Genomic DNA, 20,285 nt, shown 5'->3' on the forward strand with positions numbered 1-20,285 from the left:
CTTGCCATCGTCTTCTTTCTCCTCTCCAGGTGTGGAGAGGCAGCGGTAGGAATGTAACCCTGAGATAAATCAAGAGTATCCTTTACCGACACAGAAACCGCAGATTTTCGGCTTTTCGAGTAAATGTACGGCTCCGTGTGGACGGCGACTGAACGAACCGATACTTTTACTTAAATCGCAGAGGGCCGATGATGCGTTCGGGTGTCGTCTGAAATTCGAAACCTAATCATCTCGTTCCTTTTGGGAATTTAACACGTTCAAGTCAGAGGGCGTCTTTTATTCTCCAAATATCAGGGTTTTCCTGCAGAGGTCATTTGGCCGGTGATGCATTCAAGTGGCAAATGTTTTGAAATTCAAACATTCACGTCAGAAATGTCAGCAACCCGATGACTAATTTTGGCCCGATGTCCCGATTCCGGGCGGTGACCTTTGCCCTCGCCGACTCCCCGGATGGGTTTGTGAAAGCTCTCCGAGCAGAGCCGTGACATTTACCGGGAAAAGACGTTAAAACCGGGAAAGCGGAGCCCGCACATTTTCCCCTGGACGTCAGTTAAATTAGAATTTCCGCCGTACCGTCAGCGTGTCTCCTGGTCTGACTCAAGGACGGCTGAAGGACGTGATCAGATGATGGTTCCCTCGTCATGACGTTCCCTGAAGTGGACGCGACACGGACGAGTGTCTCGCCGCCGTAGATCCTGAGAGCCACCGAAGAGCCTCGACCCGTTTCGAAGGTCACAGAGAAAAACCCTTTTATTCGCCGCAGATGAAAGTTAATCCGGCATCTCGCCGGCTGAGAGCGAACGAGGCTCCGGGACCTGCGAGGTCCGGAGGTGGAACAGCAGGTTCTGGCGGCGGCTCGGGAGGACCCGTCGAGGTCCGTGAGGCGACGAACCGCAGGGTCGAGCCTCGAACCCGCGACTGACGGGGCTCGTCAGTTAAAGGGAGTCAAACCCCCGAGGCCTAGAAATGTAAACTGCAATTAGTACAGAAAAGGCCGGACGCCGTTTTCCAATATTTATGACCTCGCGATCTTCATCCCTGTCTCAGTGTGCCAGCATCAGATGTATCCTCTCCAGAGGAGGCTTCTTCCTGAACTCATGGCAAAATATTTTTGTTATTTGACAACCTGCCTAATATCGGGTGTAAACACACACTCCTACGCGTGTCTGATGTCGGTTCCTGTTTCTGGACCTTGAGGAGCAGTGAAGGTTGCAGCTGCTACACATGTGACCGAAGAAGGTGGAGGAGTTTAACCGTCCACAGCAATGGAGAGGCTGGAGAAGAGGTGCAGGAACCTGTGCAGCAGCTGAGACCAGGTGGAGAAAAGGGGAACGGTGGAGAAGATGGAGATGGGAGCAGACATGGGGTTTGGTTTGGACGCACTGAAGAGGCCGGAGGCAGAGATGGAGATGTGAAGGTTCTTTGGAGTGAGGAGCATGGAGAGACTCAGGGAGGATCCATCAGAGGGAAACCACATGGTAGATGTTCTGGAGATAAAGTCACACGGAGATGGTTTGGACGTGGACTGAGGAGGGATGGAGAAGATCTGGGGAGAAGGATGCTGAGGCTGGAGGAGGTCTGGAGGAAGACCTGAGGAGGTTCATGGATAGAGAGGAGGACAAGAAGGTGGATGGTGTGTGAGGAGGGGGTTAGATGGAGGCAGATGATTGGCTGGGGGTTCGATGGAGTCAGGTGATTGGCTGAGGGTTAGATGGAAGCAGGTGATTGGCTGGGGGTTAGATGGAGGGAGGTGATTAGCTTAGGGTTAGATGGATGCAGGTGATTGGCTGGGGGTTAGATGGAGGGAGGTGATTGGCGGAGGGTTACATGGAAGCAGCTGATTGGCTGAGGGTTAGATGGAAGCAGGTGATTGGCTGAGGGTTAGATCGAAAGGAGGAGAATAATAATAATGTTAACGATGAGAATACTTGTGAAATAGATCAGAGCGACTTGAAACCCAAATAACCGGACAAGATGGATGTGTGTTATCGATTCGATCTGATCAAGTATCGATGTGTCCGCCTCCCGTTAAACGTGCACGCCCCCGTGGACGCGCATCCCCGCCGGGCAGGCGCGCCGCCGCCCCCTCGCTTCCGCCATAGATGTACGGAAGCCGCGCAGGTACCGCTCCCTGAACATGGCCTGTCTCGGCAGGGTGGCCAGCGTCTGGAGGAATGTGGCCCGGCGCTCCCGGTCCTTTGGAGGCTGGACGTGGCAGCGGGCCGGCCGGGCCGCCCGGGCCGGCCTGGTGGGCTCGGCGGTCGGGGCGGCAGCCGTGTGTCTCCACCGCTACCGAGCTAGCAGCGCGGGGCTAGCGCTCGTCGTCGTTCACGCCGAGGGAGAGGCGGTGAGTAAACGCCGAGGAAAAAGTTCCTCCCGGCGGCGAAACGCGGCCTGTCCGTCCGGACGAGCCCGGATCCGGCCGTCGGCGAGGCGCCGGGCTCGACGGTTCGCTTTTGGGCTTTTTAATTTCGTTTTTTTTATTTGAGGAAAAAAGGGCGTCAAAGCGCAGGTAAAGTTTGTATTGACGACCGGCGCCCCCTAGCGGCGGCTCGGCGAACTACAGGTCAGGGTTGCCAGATAAGTCAGAAGACAGAGTTGAAGATTTAACTCTCAACATTGAGGACTTGAGTTGTTCTTCTGCAAAGTGCAACCAAATGTGGAGATCGCGGCTCCGCTGCAGTCAGAGACGTGCAGGCAGGAGAGGCAGGAGAGACCGTGCCTCACTTGTCAATATTGGAAAGAGAAAAAAAAAGCCTAGTGAAATAAATATTGACATGGTTCTACTTGCCAGTGATTTGCATGACAAAGAAATTTTTCACTTCTCCGGTTTTAGATTGATTTTCACTCAAATGGCTGGATTTTCACATTTCAAATTCTGAGAGGAGATAAGCGGCCAACTGTTGACAGCTGACTGCTAGCATGCATTGCACTAACAGCCTGCTGCTGTCTCTCAGTATGTCACCATTAAAATGTTCAAACAGTTTTGCTCCATGAACTACACCTCCAATTTGTCAACATCTCTTTATGTGTTACTAGTTTCCTGTGCTGAGTGATCACAAAATGACGGCCAAGAGCCATTTAGTGAGGCGTGCAGTTCTCCTGCCTCAGGGCAGGGGGCGCTCCTGAGTCCGGAGATTATTCTTGCCAGTCCTCGCCCTATTCGATGGAGAAGCCGTTTTTTAAGGTTCATATGTTTGTAAGTCTGTTTGTTATGAAGGCAGTGCCTCATCAGCCATGAACCTCGGTGCACGCCGCTGGGTTGAGTGTAATCAAAACACTCAGACCACCCTTAAAAGACAGGACACCACACAACAATACAACAATAGCACCATCTCTGGGTTAGAGGTATAAGACAGAAAAGATATTTAATAACATCCAGAAGAATAAGTAGATAAATATGTAGAAAGAACAAAAGTGGAAGCCAGCGTTGCCAGATGATCCTGACCAGATCCAACAAGCGTTTCCAGATGAGGCCGGCAACGTCAGCCAGGGTTGCCAAATAAGTCACTGCTCAGCCAGTGTTGTCTGATACGTCCATGTTTCCAGCTGTATCGCAATCTCAAATCCAGACAGTTGAACAAGAAAAGCTGCTCAATCCTTTACCTCTAAGGAAACTGGGTTTAAACCCAACATATATATGCTTACGGGAAGCACGTCCATGTCCTCGGAAGCTCTTTGAATATATTAACACAAAGAGTACAGGTAGGCAATGTGAAGCAGCTTCAGCCCTTGTTGTTGACACTGCGACTCACAGCTGTGGCGGTAAAGCGAGACGACTCGAACACCGTGTTTCTTCTCTATATTCTGATCTTCAGTTCACAAAGTCAGTGAAATGAACAGAAATGTCTCCTCCATCAACATATTTGAGCTATTTGCACAACCATCTGGAAACACCATTTCATCTTGAATATGTATTCCATTTATACATATTTATTCTGGTTTGTATTTAGTTTTTGCCCATAATTTCCTTATCTTTATTTTTATCTTCCTCTTGTTTTTCTGCTAATGGATCCCAGAATTTCCTTCAGGTTAAATAATTTAATTTATACTTTATTAATCCCTTGTGAGGAAATTCATTCTCTACATTGACCCCATCATGGATGATCCATGATGGATGAGCAGGTGGCTGCTGTCCATCGAAAGTGCCATGAATGAAAATGAGTTACATATTAACTTTATTCAATTAATGCATTTAAAAATTCAGCTAAATGCACTGATAAAATTTGAGATCTAATCTATGTAATTTGGAAAGGCTTTGGTTTTGTATATTTGTAAAGCAGGCTTCAGCTCACCATGCAGAGACTCCAATGCTGTCAGAAGATGATTTGTTGTGAAACACTCAGGTTGGGCAGCGGCTCTGAAACAGGAAAACCCCAGGTTGTGATTAACGGCACCAACGGTCTCGTTCCCGGTGCCTCCACATTCTGCAACGCTACACCAGGAGTCACAGCATCCCGAGTGCACTGGATACGTAGTTCGGCTCAATATCGCCAAACTTTGGGAAGCCGCTGAGGTTGTCAGGTTCCGGGGATGCTGGAACATTTTCCCACAATACCGTTTCAGCTGAAGCTTGCAGCAAAGGGACTCGCCCTCTCTCCTCACTAACACTGGATACGACTCCTGACAGTCCAATATTTGTTTACTTAAACCCTCCAACCGCTTATTTAGGATAAATTGCTAAACAAAAAGGCGGCCTTGTGTATTCAAATCATGAGCAGTCTACCAACACTGCACATGTGTGTGTTTGCATGTGGTTGCAGGAGGCGGCGGTGCGCCCTCCCCAGCTCTCAGCCAGGAAGAAGAGGTTCATCCAGTTCGCCTCGGTGGCGTACGAGGACGAGCCCTACATGACGCCCAGGGACTTCCTGTTCTCCGTGATGCTGGAGAACGTTGACCGTAAGAGGACCTCCTCTGCTGCTCCTTCAGCCGCATCTACATTTTAGTTTATGAGAGGTTGTCTGAGCCCATTCATTTGATTTTTATATTTATTGCATGATCATCAGCTGCAGTCCATTACGTACCAATTCCTCTAGAGGTGGTTGCATTTAATTTGAGATCTGCTGGGATTCGACATCTTTTTTTTTCCAGTCTGGCTAAATGGTGCTTTTTTTTTGGCAGTGCATTTTCCTTTAACTTTCCAGGAACAAAGTTGTCAAATATTAGTCGGAAATAGAAATAGGAATCCAGCTGTTGTGAAAGGTGCATTTTCGCCCCTTCCAGTCTGGCACGGTACAAAGTCATCTCAGTCACACTGAGACGTCGTACCTATCTCACCATGAAGGGATATCGATGATATCCCTTCAGCAGATCTGTGATTTACAGCTGCTTTTAAAACTAGCACGTCCTCCTCCAGGAGAGCTAGCGGGGCCAGGCCAGATCTGGCCTTGGCCCCGGCGCTCCATGGCAGCTGCACATGTGATGCAACCCCACGCTTCTCTTTGAGCGGGCCGAGCAGACGCGCCTGCTGCAGCCTGCTCACTGCTGATAGTTTGTGCCCAAGAGTCACGTGCGCGCCTGCGGAGCTCAGCCGAGGAGATAATAACGGGCACGGTCAGCACGCGTTGTATCCGTGCTGATAAGGCGGATGCCTGTTTTCCACGGCTGCAGGTAGACTGGAGGGGAGCGGCACCGACGGGGACGGGCGGTTTCTGAGAAGGAAGGGGGACGATCTGGTCCCGAGCTTTCATCTCAGCCATTTTTATTCAATTTGATTTTACTCACATTTTTTAAATCACTATATGAATGGTCTAGTCCACCCTGTGTAAATACATATACTAATATGTATTTACACAGGGTGGACCAGACTTTCGTCTTTTCCCTTCAGGTGTCGCCACAGTGAGTCAACTTTCTCCATCTAACCCTATTCTCTGGATCCTCCTCTCTCACACCAACTACCTTCATATCTTCTCTCACTACGTCCATAAACCTTCTCTTTGGTCTTCCTCCAGACCTCTTGCCTGGCAGCTCCAATTCCAGCATCTCTACCAATATATTCTCTATCCCTCCTCTGTCCATGACCCAACCATCTCAGTCTGGCTTCTCTGACCTTCTCTCCAAAACATCTAACATGTGCTGTTCCTCTGATAGACTCATTCCTGATCCTCTCCATCCTGGTCACTCCCAAAGAGAACCTCAACATCTTCATCTCTCCAACCTCTAGTTCTGCCTGCTGTCTTTTGGTCATTGGAACAGTTTCTAGTCCAAACATCATCGCTGGTCTCACCACTGTCTTGTACACCTTTCCTTTCATTCTGGCTGATGTTCTTCTATCTCTTGGTACCCCTGACGCTTTTCTCCACCCATTCCAACCTGCTTGGACCGTCTCTTCACCTCTTCTCCACACTCTCCTACGCTCTGGACTGTTGACCCCAAGTACCTGAAATCCTCCAGCTTCTTGATCTCCACTCCCTGTAGCCTCACCGTTCCACCTGAGTTCTTCTCATTCACACACATATATTCTGTCTTGCTGTGACTAACCTTCATTCCTCTCCTATCCAGAGCATACCTCCACCTCTCTAGATGTTCCTCTACCTGTTGTCTGCTCTCACTACAGATCACAATGTCATTTTCATATAGTTTCTTATATTGTTCATATAATTTAATTTTATTCACATTTTTTAAATCACTATATGAATGAACCCTAAACTGCCCAGATGTGTGAAAGAGAGACTGGATGGTTGTATGTGTCCATATGTGATCCATACCCTGCGGCCCCCAGTCCCTGCTGGGACCCGGGATAGGGGTCAAACTTTATGAATGGATGCTTTTCACCGCAAACAAAGCTCCTGTTTTGTGTTTGGAGACTGCAGCTGGAAGCCTACTGCAGTGTGCGCACACACACACACACACACACACACACACACACACACACACACACTGAGCCTCAGCAGCAGCCCTGCAGACGTTCCTTTGTTAAAAGTGTAGCACTGAGACAATGTTTCTGCTTGGTCTTCTGAAGGGAAGCTGCAGAAGAGGGTCTTAACCACTGAGGTAAGTTCACACCTAAGGCGGTTCCAGCGCCGCTCACCGGCCTCGCATCACGCCGTCGCTGTGCTTCTCCTCGCCAGGACATCCATCAGATGTCGGTCGCCGCCTCCAAAGCCTCGGCCGGGAACGATCTCTTCAGAAACCTGGGAGACAACGGTGAGTCCGCGGAGTCGGGTCTGATGTCCGACTCTCCATCCAGCCCAAAATACCCAAATACATTTGCCCTTCTATGTATCCATCTGCAAAGCTCCATCTGCCTGCTGAGCTGAGAATCATCTGCGCAGCCCGAAACCACAAATATATGTTCGTCTTGAGAAAGGGGCTCCAGACCTGGGAAATGAATATTTTCCGTATCATTATATGTTACTCTCCCCAGAGGTTACTGTAGATCTTCTCCCCCGGCTTATCCGGAATCTTCTTTTAAAGTCTATTCACTGTTAATAGGTTTCGAGTTGCATTAAAATCCCCTGAAAAGTGTGAGGTCCTCTGTTCCTCCGCCAGCGGGAGCTCTCTGACGGCAGTATGTTCTCCATGTCCCGCAGGTCTGATCTCTTACACCGAGTATTTGTTCCTGCTGACCATCCTGACCAGTAAGTGCTTCCCTTCGACCCGGTGACCCCGTTCCTGGCGTGAACCCCCAGTAATTCAGTCAGGAAAGAGGAGGAGCCTGAGGTCTTCCCTCTCGCTCCCTCTCCACCCTCTGGTTTCCCAAAGCTTCTGAAATGATAATATGGTGTTGCTGCTGCTGCAGTCAGGCTGCGTCTCCTGGGTCTTCTCTTCCCAGAACCTCCCAGCTTTCACCTCCACGTGCAGGTCCTTCAGCTGGAAGCTGACAGCCGGCCCAGTTAAAGCCTCACATGTGGCACGTTGGATCCAGCGTTTGTTTTTTGTTGTTTTTTTGTTGTTTTTTTTTTTTTAGGCTGGCGTTGTTTTAAATCTTCTCCACAATGTCTTTCACCTGGCAGTGAAGTCATGTTATGATTTCCACAACCAGGGAAAGTGTAGCGAGCAGACCCAGAAATGAGTTTCCTTGAAAGTCACCCGGTCAGGACAGCCCACAAATCAGGAGGAAATCCTGAAAAATTACTCAGATTTTGAAAAGTCCAAGACGGAGTCAAAAATATTGTAGGCTTATTGATATATTAGCACATTTCTTGAAAAAAAATGTTTCTATTTATATATATGTGTGTGTGTGTATCTGTATCTATGAATATGTACGTATGTGTGGATATGTATGTGTTTTTGTGTATGTATATGTATACATATGTATGTGTGTGTATGTATGTCTATATATATTGTCTATGTATACAGTATATATGTTTATTTACATAGATATATACAGGACAGTCTCAGAAAATTTGAATATTGTGATAAGGTTCTTTCTGTAATGCAATCAAATAAACAAAAATTACTTTTTCATGATATTCAATATTTTGAGATAGGATTTTTGAGTTTTCTTGAAATGTAAGCCATAATCAGCAATATTAAACTAATAAAAGGCATGGAATATTTGTAATGAATCCAGAATGTAGGACATTTTTGTTTTTGTAATTGCATTACATAAGATAAAGAAAACAATATGCTGATTTTCTGAGACAGTCCTGTTTATGAGTGTGTGTGTGTGTGTGTGTGTGCGTGTGTGTATACACACACGCACGTGTGTGTGTATATGTAATCATATATTAGGTGTGTATGTATATATGTATACATATGTATTTGTACATATGCACGTGTCTGTATATACAGTATATATATGTACGTATGTATACTGTATATATATATATTTACATATATGTGTGTGTGTATATATACAAAAATACGTATTAATATATGTATATATATATATATATGTATTTGTGTGTGTGTTAGGGTTAGGGTATTTATAGATGTGTATGCATTCCTATTTGTGTGTGTGTGTGCATATAAATATGTATTGTATGTTTGTATGTATATGTGGATTTGTACATATATATTTTTATGTATATATGTATGTCTATACATATGTATGTATGGGTGTGTGTATATATATGCTTAAATATGTATCTATAAATATGTGTGCATATATATATATACATATATGTATTTATACGTAGATATGTTTGTGTACGCGTGTACATATAAATATGTATCATATGTGTATATGTACATACGTTTATATATAACTATGTGTATATACATGTGTGTATATGTAGATTTGTACATATATCCATGTATGCATGTGTATGTAGATATATATGTGTATGTGTGTGTATATATGCATATTTAAATATTCATGTATGTTTGTGTTTATATTTGTATGTATATATGTTTTATATGTCTGTATATAGCTGTGTATAGATATCTATATGTGTTTGTGTATACATGTATGTACATATACATGTATTTATGTATGTGTGAATACATATGTGTGTGTGTGTATATATATACATGTATATATGTGTGTGTATTTGTGTATATATGTATGTTTATGTATGTATGTATATCTTCATATACATACATAGATGCATTTCTCAAAATATATACACATATAATGTGTAAATGTATGCATATACATGTTCATATATATATATACATATTTATATCACATTTCTACACGTGTTTATATATGTATGTATATTTACAGAAAAAATATATTGCGATATCCATACATATATGTCTACATACATATATGTCTGCATACATGTATTTGCATGTACATATATATATAAATACATTTATATACATAAGAAAAATGTTATATATATGTGTACAAATGCATGTATGCATACATAAATATACATATGTACATACATAGATATATGCACAAATATGCATGTATACGTGTATGTAATATACACACTATATGTATATATATATATAAGCATTCATAAATATATCCATACATTTATACTTCCATATATACATGAACATCTGTATGAATAAACATCTATACGTCTTTATACATGTGTATGGATAAACATGTATATGTGTATGGATAAGTATTTATATATGTATATGTGTATACGAAAGTAGATATACATATATATTAATCCAGACATAAAAATATGGATATATATATATGCATGTACATATGTGTGTTTGTGTATATATGTATACATGTAAATGTTCTCAAGTTGTTGTGTAAATATATATGTATATATAAATATGTTAATGCATATATGTTTATATGTACATACATATGTGTACATAAATATATTTATGTATCTATAAATATGTGTATATTTGTCAATGTAACTATATAGATATATATGTACATCTATATTAGTGTATCTATATGTATATATGCACATATATACATAAATACATACATATACACATATGAATATATATACATATTTACATATATTTACATATGTGTGTATGTATGTAAAATATTTGTTTTTATGTGCATACTGATTCATATGTATTGATATTCATATGTATGCATATATATCTATACATATTTAGATATATATGGGTGTAGTAAGTATATAGGATTTAGTATATATTTGCATTCACATTTGTATATATATATGTATTTATAAATATATATATATATATATTAGAATCTGCATATATGTGAATAAATGTATATATATGTATGTGTATAAATGTACATATGTGTATATATACAGGACTGTCTCAGAAAATTTGAATATTGAGATCAAGTTCTTATCTTCTATAATGCAATTAATAAAAAACAAAAATGACTTGTTCATGATATTCTAATATTTTGAGATAAGATTTCTGAGTTTTCTTGAGATGTCAGCCATAATCAGCAATGATGAAATAGTAAAAGGCTTGAAATATTTCAGTTGATTTGTAATGAATCCAGAATGTATGAGATTTTTGTTTTTGTAATTGCATTACAGAAGATAAAGAACTTTATCACAATATGCTGATTTTCTGAGACAGTCCTGTGTATTTACACATATGTATATATACGCATATATATGTACAAATAGTCCCTTTGCTGCATGTATACAAGTCTATAAATATACATATGTATATATAGTTATGTATATATTCAAATGCATATGTACGTATGTGTTTGCGTGTATATATATATATATATACACACACACACACACACATATGTATATATATATATATATGTGTGTGCGTGTGTGTGTTTGGATAGTGTGAGTTGTTGTCTTCCCCGTTGTTGACCCAGATGTGTTTGTGGTGCTGTTTCAGAGCCGCGCACAGGCTTTCACATCGCCTTCAAAATGCTGGACATCGACGGCAACGAGCACGTGGACAAGAAGGAGTTCCTGAAGGTAAAGACCTCCAGCCCCACCCTTCTGTCCTGCTGGATTCTGACGCTCTCCTGGGAGGAAACTCTTGTGTTTACGTCTCCGCTCTTAAACCTTTAACGCTGCCGCAGGGTAAGTAGTGTGGAGCCGAAGAAGGTGAGGGGGAGCCACTCTCCCCGTCCGCCATGTGCCTGCAGCCTGGCTCCGCCCACGGCGCCGGGGCTCCTTAGCCCGCCGACATGCTAGCGCCTGGGTCGCGGACACCAGAGTGTGTGTGTGTCGTAGTTCAGGCCTCCGTCGGCTGCATCCTTGCACGTCCTCTCATCGCTTCCCGACGGGGCCTGGTTTGCTTCACCCCTTCCTTTCAACAACGACCTCCGTCTCTTCAGGGACGAGTCCACAACATGCTCGCCTCGCCCCTCGTGTTTTCCATGGTTTCCTCTCGGCTAGCTAGCTAGCTAGCGGCGGCGCGCTCCCCTGTCTTAACCGCAGCGTCACTGAGAGCGGCGGCCATGTTGGCTTTCATCCCGCTCGCCGCTAACTCAGATCTGGGCTCCGATCACGAAGCTAAAACTCGGAAAGCTCCTCCGTCGATGCACTCGGGAGGCGAGTTTTCACCGTATTTCTTTAGACGCGGGTATTTTCAGAGCTCTACCGTGTTTAGCGTCTTCCACGCACACTCCTGCCTTGCCCAAAGGCTCCTGCTCATCCTGAGCCCCAACTGTTGCAGGTTTAGTAAATCAGGCTCCTTCTGCTCGGGTGTCACTGTGGGAGGAGAAGTTGCATGGATTCTCTGGAGCGTCTGGCCCTCGGAAGACTCCTCACGTCTCCGCCGTCCATCTTGTTTGTCCACGTTTGTCGTCGGCGGGTGAGCCGGTGAAGTCCTGCAGCTGATGTCTCCTTTCTCTCTGGCCGGCACAGATGAAGAACATCATCGGGAAGAGCAAAAAGGCGGCGGCGGCGGCGGCGGCGGCGGGCGCAGAGGTGAGTCTCCACCAGAAACCTCAAATGTCAGTTTTGTTGGCGCGGGTTGAAATCCCCCCTGCTGCGGGCGTCTGCAGAGGCCGGAGGAGGAGCGGGAGTGTCCAGACACCACCCTGCAGACATACTTCTTCGGCAGGAAGGGAGACAACAAGCTGCAGTATCAGGAGTTCCTCAGGTACGAGAAGCCGCGCCCATCGCGGAGGTGGGTCCCCCCCCCCCCCGCGCTCACTGTCAGCGCGTCCCTCAGGTTCATGGAGGACCTGCAGGCCGAGGTCCAGGAGATGGAGTTCCTGCAGTTCTCCAAAGGCATGGACACCATGCGGCGAGAGGACTTTGCCGAGTGGCTGCTGCACTACACCAACGAGGAAGACAATGAGGTCTACTGGGAGAACATGAGGAGGAGGATCCCTGCAGGCCAGGTACGGCCTCTGCCACCTACACCTTCTCAGCCGCCGGGACTCACCCGGACTCACCGGATCTCCGTCTCCTAGAGCATCACCTTCCAGGAGTTCAAAGCCTTCTGCCTCTTCACCAACAACCTGGAGGACTTCGCCTTCTCCATGAAGATGGTGACGGGGGCCAACCGTCCCGTGGGATTGGGTAAGAGCTCCCTTCCTCTGAGCCAGAATGCCGTTCGCTGCGCCCGCTGAGACTCCGCCCCCTCCGCAGCACAGTTCAAGCGCGCCGTGAAAATCGCCACGGGCCACGACCTGTCGGAGAACGTCCTGGACACGGTCTTCAAGCTCTTCGACATGGACGGGGACGACTGCCTGAGCCACAAGGAGTTCATGGGCGTGATGAACGATCGCGTGCTGCGCGGCCTCAAGGTGGGCGCGTCCTCCTCCCCGATCTTCTCTGATCTTCTCAGATCTTCTCAGGCCTTCACCTGCATCTCCAACTTGTGCGGGAAATACCTCATTCAAAGTATTACAGATAGCCTCTGTACTGCTCGTACTACAAGCGGTATAGTTGCAGTCCAGTGCAATGTGAGTTCTTCTCTGGAGCTGCATCCATGTGGTACCTCATGTGTTCCTTCACACCATCTGGCAGCCGTGGAGGTGATAAGAAAACTTAAGAATTAATGCTTAACAAATCCCACATGGGGAAATTTGTTCCCTGCACCATGGATGCACCACGAGCAGCAGGTTCGGCGTCTTAATCGACACACTAGGAGAGGCTGAGAATCGTACTGGAAGTGTTCGGTTTCAAAGACGGTTGCTCTGCCTCCTGCTCCACCCAGCCCCAGATGCTCCATGGATGGACTAGTTTGGGCGTAAGAGGAACAAGACCCCTTGGGCGCGCCGTACATGGAGCACTGGTCATTGGCCTCCTCCATTGGCCGCTCCAGCAGGCCTCAGCAGATCCAAACATCTCAGCATCCAGGGTCTGGAGGGTCCACCTTCAGACCCCAAGAGAAAGTCAGGGCCTGAAGCTCAAAGCATAGGGCAGGGCTGGGCTGTGTGTGTGTGTGTCTGCTGTGCGTGGACACACACACACACCGGGCTCTACTGTAACAACACCAGTTGGTCAGTTCATTCAGCAAATGCAAAACTCCAAAAGAAAATCAGACCGCAGCGCTGACGACGACGTCTGAGCTTCTTTCTGTTGCCATGGTAACACCTCACCTGTTCAGACTTGAACTCCCTCTCAGACCCTCTCCCGTGTGTGTGTGTGTGTGTGTGTGTGTGTCCCAGGTGCAGCCACAGTACGGCCTGTCTGGCTACTGGAAGTGCGTGAAGCGTGAGACCCTGAAAGGTGCCAAGGAGGCGCTGGGAGACGTCGGCTGCCCCATCTGAGCCTCGGACGGGACCGCTCACACACACACACACACACACACACACACTCACACTACTGCCGGGCCGCCGTCCACGTCCTCGACCGATGGCGCGACCCGAGGAACGTGAAGCCACACCACTATGTAGCCATGTTTACATGTTTCTATTTTTCTACGCCTGTGATTCTGCGCTTGGCCTCGGAACGCTCTCTCTCTCCCTGTGACGCCTCGCTTCACTCCTGACGCACTGTGGGTTTACCTCCAGGGACGGGTGCAACATTTAAGTATTTTTCAAATAAACCATTACGAAAAACCACCTTTGAGCGACTCTTGACTGACCGGCGTGAAACACGACCACACAGACGGTAACTAATAACTACTTAGTAATTTATTGTAGAATTGACCTGTTAAGATCACATGATTATGTGGGTTAACCATTGAAGAGTGAGGTGCTAATTATCTTACCATACACGTAATTTAAAAAGTAAATAGGACAACAAAAAGAAATAAACAAGCTTAGCTCCATGATAGATGAAGAAATTAGTGACTGATGGAAAGTTCTCAGTGGACACAGCGTACACGGCTACAATAAAATAAAATGACATTGAGCGTGAAGCCATCTTTGGTCTTCTCATCACTATAAACAAAACATAGAAATTTGTATTGTATCAAAAATAGAAATTACGTAGCCATATTGAAAGTAAATTCACATTGTTGACATACAATATAAGGAGGATAATAATGTGAGATTACATTTTTTTCTTTCAATCCTTGGCTTTAAAAAAAAAAAAAAAAAAAAAAAAAGTAAAAGGAACCAATGGTTTTTGCCACATTATGAACATTCTTTTCGTTTTGTTTTCGTTTGTAAGAATAATTGCATCTTTGTGTCGAGCCTGTTCTCAGTATCAATGATCCACCTGTGAGCGCGACGGAACCGGAGGAACGACGAGGACAGAAGACGAAGAGATTGTCGCTCGTAAAACAAAAAGGTGTGCTTTCGAACCTGGGCTTAGAGACGAGGGGAGGGGAATCGGGAGGGGGAAGGTTCTGCAGCCCGGCGTTCACAGGTGAGCCCGACGGACACGTCTCCTCTTCTCTGAGGTGAGTCTGGCTGCGTGGCGTGATCCTCGGAGGAACGGCGTGATCCTCGGAGGAACGGCGGCCCCCCCGGCTCCCACGGGGAAGTGCTTTTTTTTTGTTTGTTTTTTTTTTCGGTTTTCTTTAAGTGTATGATCCACTGAGGAGGAAGAGAGGGAGAAGCAGCGTTAGAAGGTGGGGAACAAAGAAAAAACAAAAAAACTAAATTCACGTTTCACGCTTCGGTTCCGGTCTGGACCGGCCACCCGCAAGGACGGGACATCCCGGCCAGCAGGGGGCGCTGTGGGCTTCCTACGCCCTGCGTGGTGACCTTTAGACGACCCCAAGGTTCCTTCCCAAGCAAGCACATGCGAGAGGTCTGCAGAAGAACATCCCCCCCTCGAGCCCGGGCCTCTTTGTGCTATCACGTCTCCTTTAGCGGATCAGTACACTCAAGAAATTCAACGTTTGAATCTCCCGCGGACAAACTAATAGGTTGTTCTGGGCCGGCAGCAGAGCCCGAACATCTCCACGCCTCCTTCACAGCTGCTGGCTCAGCAGGAGAGCTTCGGTGGTGAGGAGGTGAGCGGGAAGCGACTGAGACGCTTCCAGATTTAGATTTTAGACCGTCCTCCATCAGCTGCTTTGGGGGCAGAGCAGGGAGGAGCTGCCTGCATCAATGACTTGGTGTTTGAGGAAACCCAGCACAAGAAGAAGGAGAGAAGAGACAATGTGGAGAGAAGACAAAGACGAGGGGAGGATAGAGGGCAGGACAGTAGAAGACAGGAGGAAAAAGAGGAGAAGGTGTTTGGAAAGGTGAGGAACATCAATCTGTCCAGTTTTGTTTGCTTCAGTCCTACTGAAAGAGGTCCAGGGTCCTCTTGAAGGAGGTCTATAGTCCTATTGAAAGAGATCCATAGTCCTACTGAAGGTCGTCTAGAGTCCTACTGAAGGAGGTCCACGGTTCTCCTGAAGGTCGTCTACAGTCCTACTCAGAGGTCCATGGTCCTCCTGAAGGAGGTCTGCAGTCCTACTGAAGAAGGTTCAGGGTCCTCTTGAAGGAGGTCTATAGTCCTATTGAAAGAGATCCATAGTCCTACTGAAGGTCGTCTAGAGTCCTACTGAAGGAGGTCCACGGTTCTCCTGAAGGTCGTCTACAGTCCTACTCAGAGGTCCATGGTCCTCCTGAAGAAGGTCTACAGTCCTACTGAAGGTCGTCTACAGTCCTACTGAAGGAGGTCCATGGTTGTCCTGAAGAAGGTCTACAGCCCTCCTGAAGGAGGTCCACGGTCCTCCTGAAGGTCTACAGTCCTACTCAGAGGTCCATGGTCCTCCTGAAGAAGGTCTACAGTCCTACTCAGAGGTCCATGGACTCCTGAAGAAGGTCTACAGTCCTATTGAAAGAGATTCACGGTCCTACGGAAGGTCATCTACAGTCCTAATAAAGGATGTCGACGGTCCTCTTGAAGGAGGTCTACAGTCCTACTCAGAGGTCCATGGTCCTCCTGAAGAAAGTCTACAGTCCTACTGAAATGGGTCCATGGTCCTCCTAGAGAGGGTCTACAGCTCTCCTGAAAGAAGTCGATGGTCCCCCTGAAAGAAGTCCACGGTCCTCCTGAACGATGTCTACGGTCTTCCTGAAAGAGGTCTAGAGTCCGATGGAAAGAGGTCTAAGGTCCAAAGAGGTCTAAGGAGACACCTGTTTCACCTCCACGGCTGTCTGATGTTTTCTTGTGTCGCGTGAACATTTTGAACTACAGCCAATGAACATGTGGACCGACAGCGGTGAAGGAGAAGGTGAAGGAGAAGCAGAAGGTCCGCACGCGGCGCTGACGTATGGACGTCGGTCTGGATCAGCCGCGTGGACCGATCAACACCTGAGGCGGGAGGAGGCTGCGCTCAAAGTGAGGAGCGCCTTCCGCGCCGGGTCGGAGGTTAAAGGTCTGGTTGAGGAGGAGACCTTCTGGGACGGGGGGGCGGCGAGGCGGGAGGAGGCCCGAAACACAGAGAGGTTCCGGTTCTGAGGCCGGTCGGCGTACCGTTCGCGAGAGGACCAAGACGTCAGGGGTCGTTCTCCTTCTTTACTGTCACGTCTCCGTCGCCGGCCAGGATGGTGGAGATCTCCCCTTGCATGAAGGCCCAAGGCACGGTGGAGCCGGTCAGGGGGCAGCGCTCGCCGCTGGGGCAGTAGACCTCCCCCCCCTGGCCCTGGCTGCGGATGAAGCCCCTGGTGCAGGGGAAGCAGAACTTGTGGTGAGGGACCGAGGGGCACTGGACGAAGTGGGTGTCCTCCAGGCGCTCCCTGCAGAGGGTGCAGCAGAGCAGGGCGCCCTGGCCGCCGCCGCCGCCGCCCGGCTCCCCGGCGCCGGAGGCGGGGCCGCCGCCCAGCCCCTGGCCCAGGGCGGCCTGGGACACGGAGGTGGAGGCGGTGGAGGGGCTGCTGCTGGCGGGGCGTCCGGAGGCGTGGGCGCCGGACACGCCGGGACTCTCGCGGGCCATCTGGCCCGAGCTCAGGCTGTCGGCCACCCCCATCAGGGCCGAGATGGGCGAGGGCTGGCTGTGCAGGCGCGGCGGGCCCTCCGGCGGGGCCCCCAGGCCCGGCAGGGGCTCCATGCCGGAGTAGGCGCCGCGGGACCACAGCTCTCGGGGCGGGTGCTCGGGCCGGCCTTCGCCCTCGCCGTTCTCCGAGCCCGGCGAGGCCTTGCGGCGGCGGGCGGCGCTCTTGGCGGCGACGGCGCGTCCGGCCCCGGCCGGCGGCGGGCCGGCGTCGGGCTGCGGCAGCACCTCGGGGATGGGCGGCTCCTTGAACATGCGCACGCCGTCGTTGAGCAGCTCCGACAGGCCGCGCCAGTCCCCCGTGCCCTGCCGCTTCTCGTACTCCACGTAGCGCAGGCCCGAGTTCACCGCCTTGCCGGCGTCCTTGGCCGAGTCGCGGAACATCTGCCGCACCAGGTCCGGCACCCCCGAGTAGATCATGCCCGAGCCGGCCGGGTACTCGGCGAACACCTTCAGCTCGAAGTCGGGCGGCGAGCCGGCGTCGAAGGCCAGGACGCGGCCCACCAGGCCGTGGTCCTTGCGGAAGCGCACGGCGAAGGGCACGCAGCCGCCCAGGGCCACCAGCACGTCCCGCACGGCCTTGGGCCGGTTGGGCCAGCCCTCCACCTTGCTGCGGGCCACCTCGTTCAGCTCGGCCACGGCCTCGTTGTTCCTCCACACGGCCGGGTCGATGCCCACCAGGGCCGACGTGCTGGCGGCCCCCGCCCCCAGGGACGCGGCCTGCCTCCGCGCCGTGTCGCTCATGACGGGCCCCGCCGACACGGCCATGGGGGCGGCCCCCGCCCGGGAGCCGGCCAGCGGGGCGAGCAGCCCGTGGGGGGACGCGACCAGCCCCTGCGCGATCAGGGCGTGGGAGAGGCTGCCGTGCAGGCCGGGCACGGCGCCGGCCAGGGCCCGCCGCGGGTTGGGGCTCTGCCGGCTGCCCTCCGCCAGCGCCGCCGCGTCCTCGGCCCGGTGCAGCCCGTTGGGCAGCCGGCCGGCCGCGCCGTAGTCCCCGCGGCCGCGCTCCGCCCGCTCCCCGTGGGGCCGCGCCGCGTCGCCCGCGGCGCCCGCCTTGCTCTGCGGGGGCCCCGGCGAGCGGCCGTCCAGCACGCCGTGGGTGCTCTTCAGCTGGCGGGCCGTCTCGATCAGCAGCTCTATCCGGTCGGCGCCGTCGTAGTTGACGCAGCCGCGGCACACGGCCTCGCTGAACTCCCACAACATGGCCCACGGCATCTTGGGCAGGTCGCACAGGTAGCACCACTGCCGGCGCGACGACGGCGGCGCGGCGGCGGACATGTTGTTTACGGGCCCGACGGCAAACTTTCTTCGGGAGGCCTCGACGCTTCGCTCCGACGCTGCCGCGGTGTCTTCACTCGGCCGACCGCAGGCCCCGCATACCGGGGAGGGAGGAGCGGGCGGCGGCGGCGGCGAGCGGCGGCGGCGAGCAGCTTTCGCGGCCTTTCCGACCGGATCGACGGAGGCTAGGCCCGGAGCAGCGGGGCGAGGAGGGCGGCGGCGGCGGCGGCGGCGGCGGCCGACGGCATCGAAAAGTTAGCGACGTCTTCTTCCTCGGCTCGCTCGCGTCGAGCTGTGCGGAAGGAAGTGAAATGTTAGGAGACACCGGAAAAGCCTCGGCGGCGCGGCCGCCGGGCATCATGGGAGATGGAGTCTCCCGTCCGCCCGCCCGCCGACGGGGAGGACGGACATCCGCCGGCCACCTCGGAGGCCGGACGGCGGGAGACTCGACCTCCATCCCAGATCCTCCGCTGCTCTCCTGCTGAAGACCTTCAAGTCCGAGTGGACCTCCAGAACACCATTTGGACCGGAATTGACCGAGAACGGTAACAACTGCTGACGCCGACAAGCGGGAGGCTTCAAAAATAACACATCTGCTCATTATAAAGCCTCCGCTGCTTCTTGTGCAGACAAAAAAGAGAAAAATACTTTCTGTACGCTGTCCTGTCGGTCTGCAGAGAGATCTCTCACACACACACACAAATACACACCTTATCAGACAGGGTTCGGCCGCTTGAGTGCAAAACCAACTTACACGGCGTATACATGATTTCGCGGCCTCGCACACGTGAGATCCCTAGATTTCGGGTCCGTCCCTGGGCTCCAGACATGATCTACTCACCGGTGGTCCCGGCCTTGCAGCCGGAAGAACCGCTCTGCGGGGGAAAGTCCACAGTCCCGCGTTATGTTTGACCCGCGGCCAAAACGAGAGCAACCGCCCATAAATCTCAATATCTGAGCGCATTTGTGGAGAAAGTAAAAGGACTTTATTTGAATCGGCTGGCCGGGGGGGTCAGGGAGTTGTTCCAAACGGCAGGGCTGAGCTGAGGGTCACCAGTACACCGGGATGAGCTCCGAGTCCTGGACTCGTCCGACGCCGGCGGGTCGGGAGCCCGTCGAGCCGCCCCGAGCCAAGCGAGCGGTTCCACTTCTCGTTTCCGCCGGAGAGGAGAACGACAGCCGGCAACCAGAATCTCCAACTTGACCGAACGGCGTCCGCCGACCGACGTGCCGTCGGCGCACTTGAAGGCACCCGACGGGCGAGGACCTTTGGACCTTTGGACCTTTGGCGGCTGCTGCGCTCCACGCCGGTCCACGGACTCACGCGGTCGCCAGATGCTTTTCCCTCAGTGACCATATCTAAAGACGCGAGAGCGGATGAAGGCGGCTTC

At 50.3% G+C, this 20,285-nt stretch overlaps 2 protein-coding genes across 2 annotated transcripts; one reads left to right on the forward strand and one right to left on the reverse strand.

Annotated features, from left to right (window-relative positions):
- The first annotated feature begins 2,080 nt into the window (after nucleotides 1–2,080).
- Nucleotides 2,081–14,298, forward strand: micu2 (mitochondrial calcium uptake 2). The gene is made up of 12 exons (XM_086160189.1): nucleotides 2,081–2,347; nucleotides 4,764–4,899; nucleotides 6,962–6,993; nucleotides 7,071–7,146; nucleotides 7,533–7,580; nucleotides 11,167–11,249; nucleotides 12,147–12,209; nucleotides 12,287–12,384; nucleotides 12,457–12,628; nucleotides 12,701–12,809; nucleotides 12,879–13,036; nucleotides 13,904–14,298. The coding sequence occupies exons 1-12, from the start codon at nucleotides 2,138–2,140 to the stop codon at nucleotides 14,003–14,005; spliced, it is 1,287 nt and encodes a 428-aa protein (XP_086016315.1). The 5' UTR covers nucleotides 2,081–2,137; the 3' UTR covers nucleotides 14,006–14,298.
- Nucleotides 14,299–14,353: 55 nt separating this feature from the next.
- On the reverse strand, nucleotides 14,354–19,203 carry LOC147226725 (interferon regulatory factor 2-binding protein 1-like). The gene is made up of 2 exons (XM_086160188.1): nucleotides 17,100–19,203; nucleotides 14,354–15,220 (listed from the first exon to the last, which is right to left on the reverse strand). The coding sequence occupies exon 1, from the start codon at nucleotides 18,892–18,894 to the stop codon at nucleotides 17,122–17,124; it is 1,773 nt and encodes a 590-aa protein (XP_086016314.1). The 5' UTR covers nucleotides 18,895–19,203; the 3' UTR covers nucleotides 14,354–15,220; nucleotides 17,100–17,121.
- Between the last annotated feature and the right edge of the window lie 1,082 nt (nucleotides 19,204–20,285).

The sequence above is a fragment of the Fistularia commersonii genome, chromosome 15 (assembly GCF_037954325.1).
Source record: "Fistularia commersonii isolate RoL2024-O1a breed Wild chromosome 15, RoL_Fcom_v1.0, whole genome shotgun sequence".
Taxonomy (NCBI): Eukaryota; Metazoa; Chordata; class Actinopteri; order Syngnathiformes; family Fistulariidae; genus Fistularia; species Fistularia commersonii.

Excerpts from the sequence above, each read along its gene's own strand:
- micu2 (XM_086160189.1), top strand. The coding sequence starts at position 2,138 with ATGGCCTGTCTCGGCAGGGTGGCCAGCGTCTGGAGGAATGTGGCCCGG. Across the intron at positions 4,900-6,961 it reads GATGCTGGAGAACGTTGACC|GGAAGCTGCAGAAGAGGGTC; the intron begins GTAAGAGGACCT and ends GGTCTTCTGAAG. Across the intron at positions 12,810-12,878 it reads CAACCGTCCCGTGGGATTGG|CACAGTTCAAGCGCGCCGTG; the intron begins GTAAGAGCTCCC and ends CCCCCTCCGCAG.
- LOC147226725 (XM_086160188.1), bottom strand. The coding sequence starts at position 18,894 with ATGTCCGCCGCCGCGCCGCCGTCGTCGCGCCGGCAGTGGTGCTACCTG.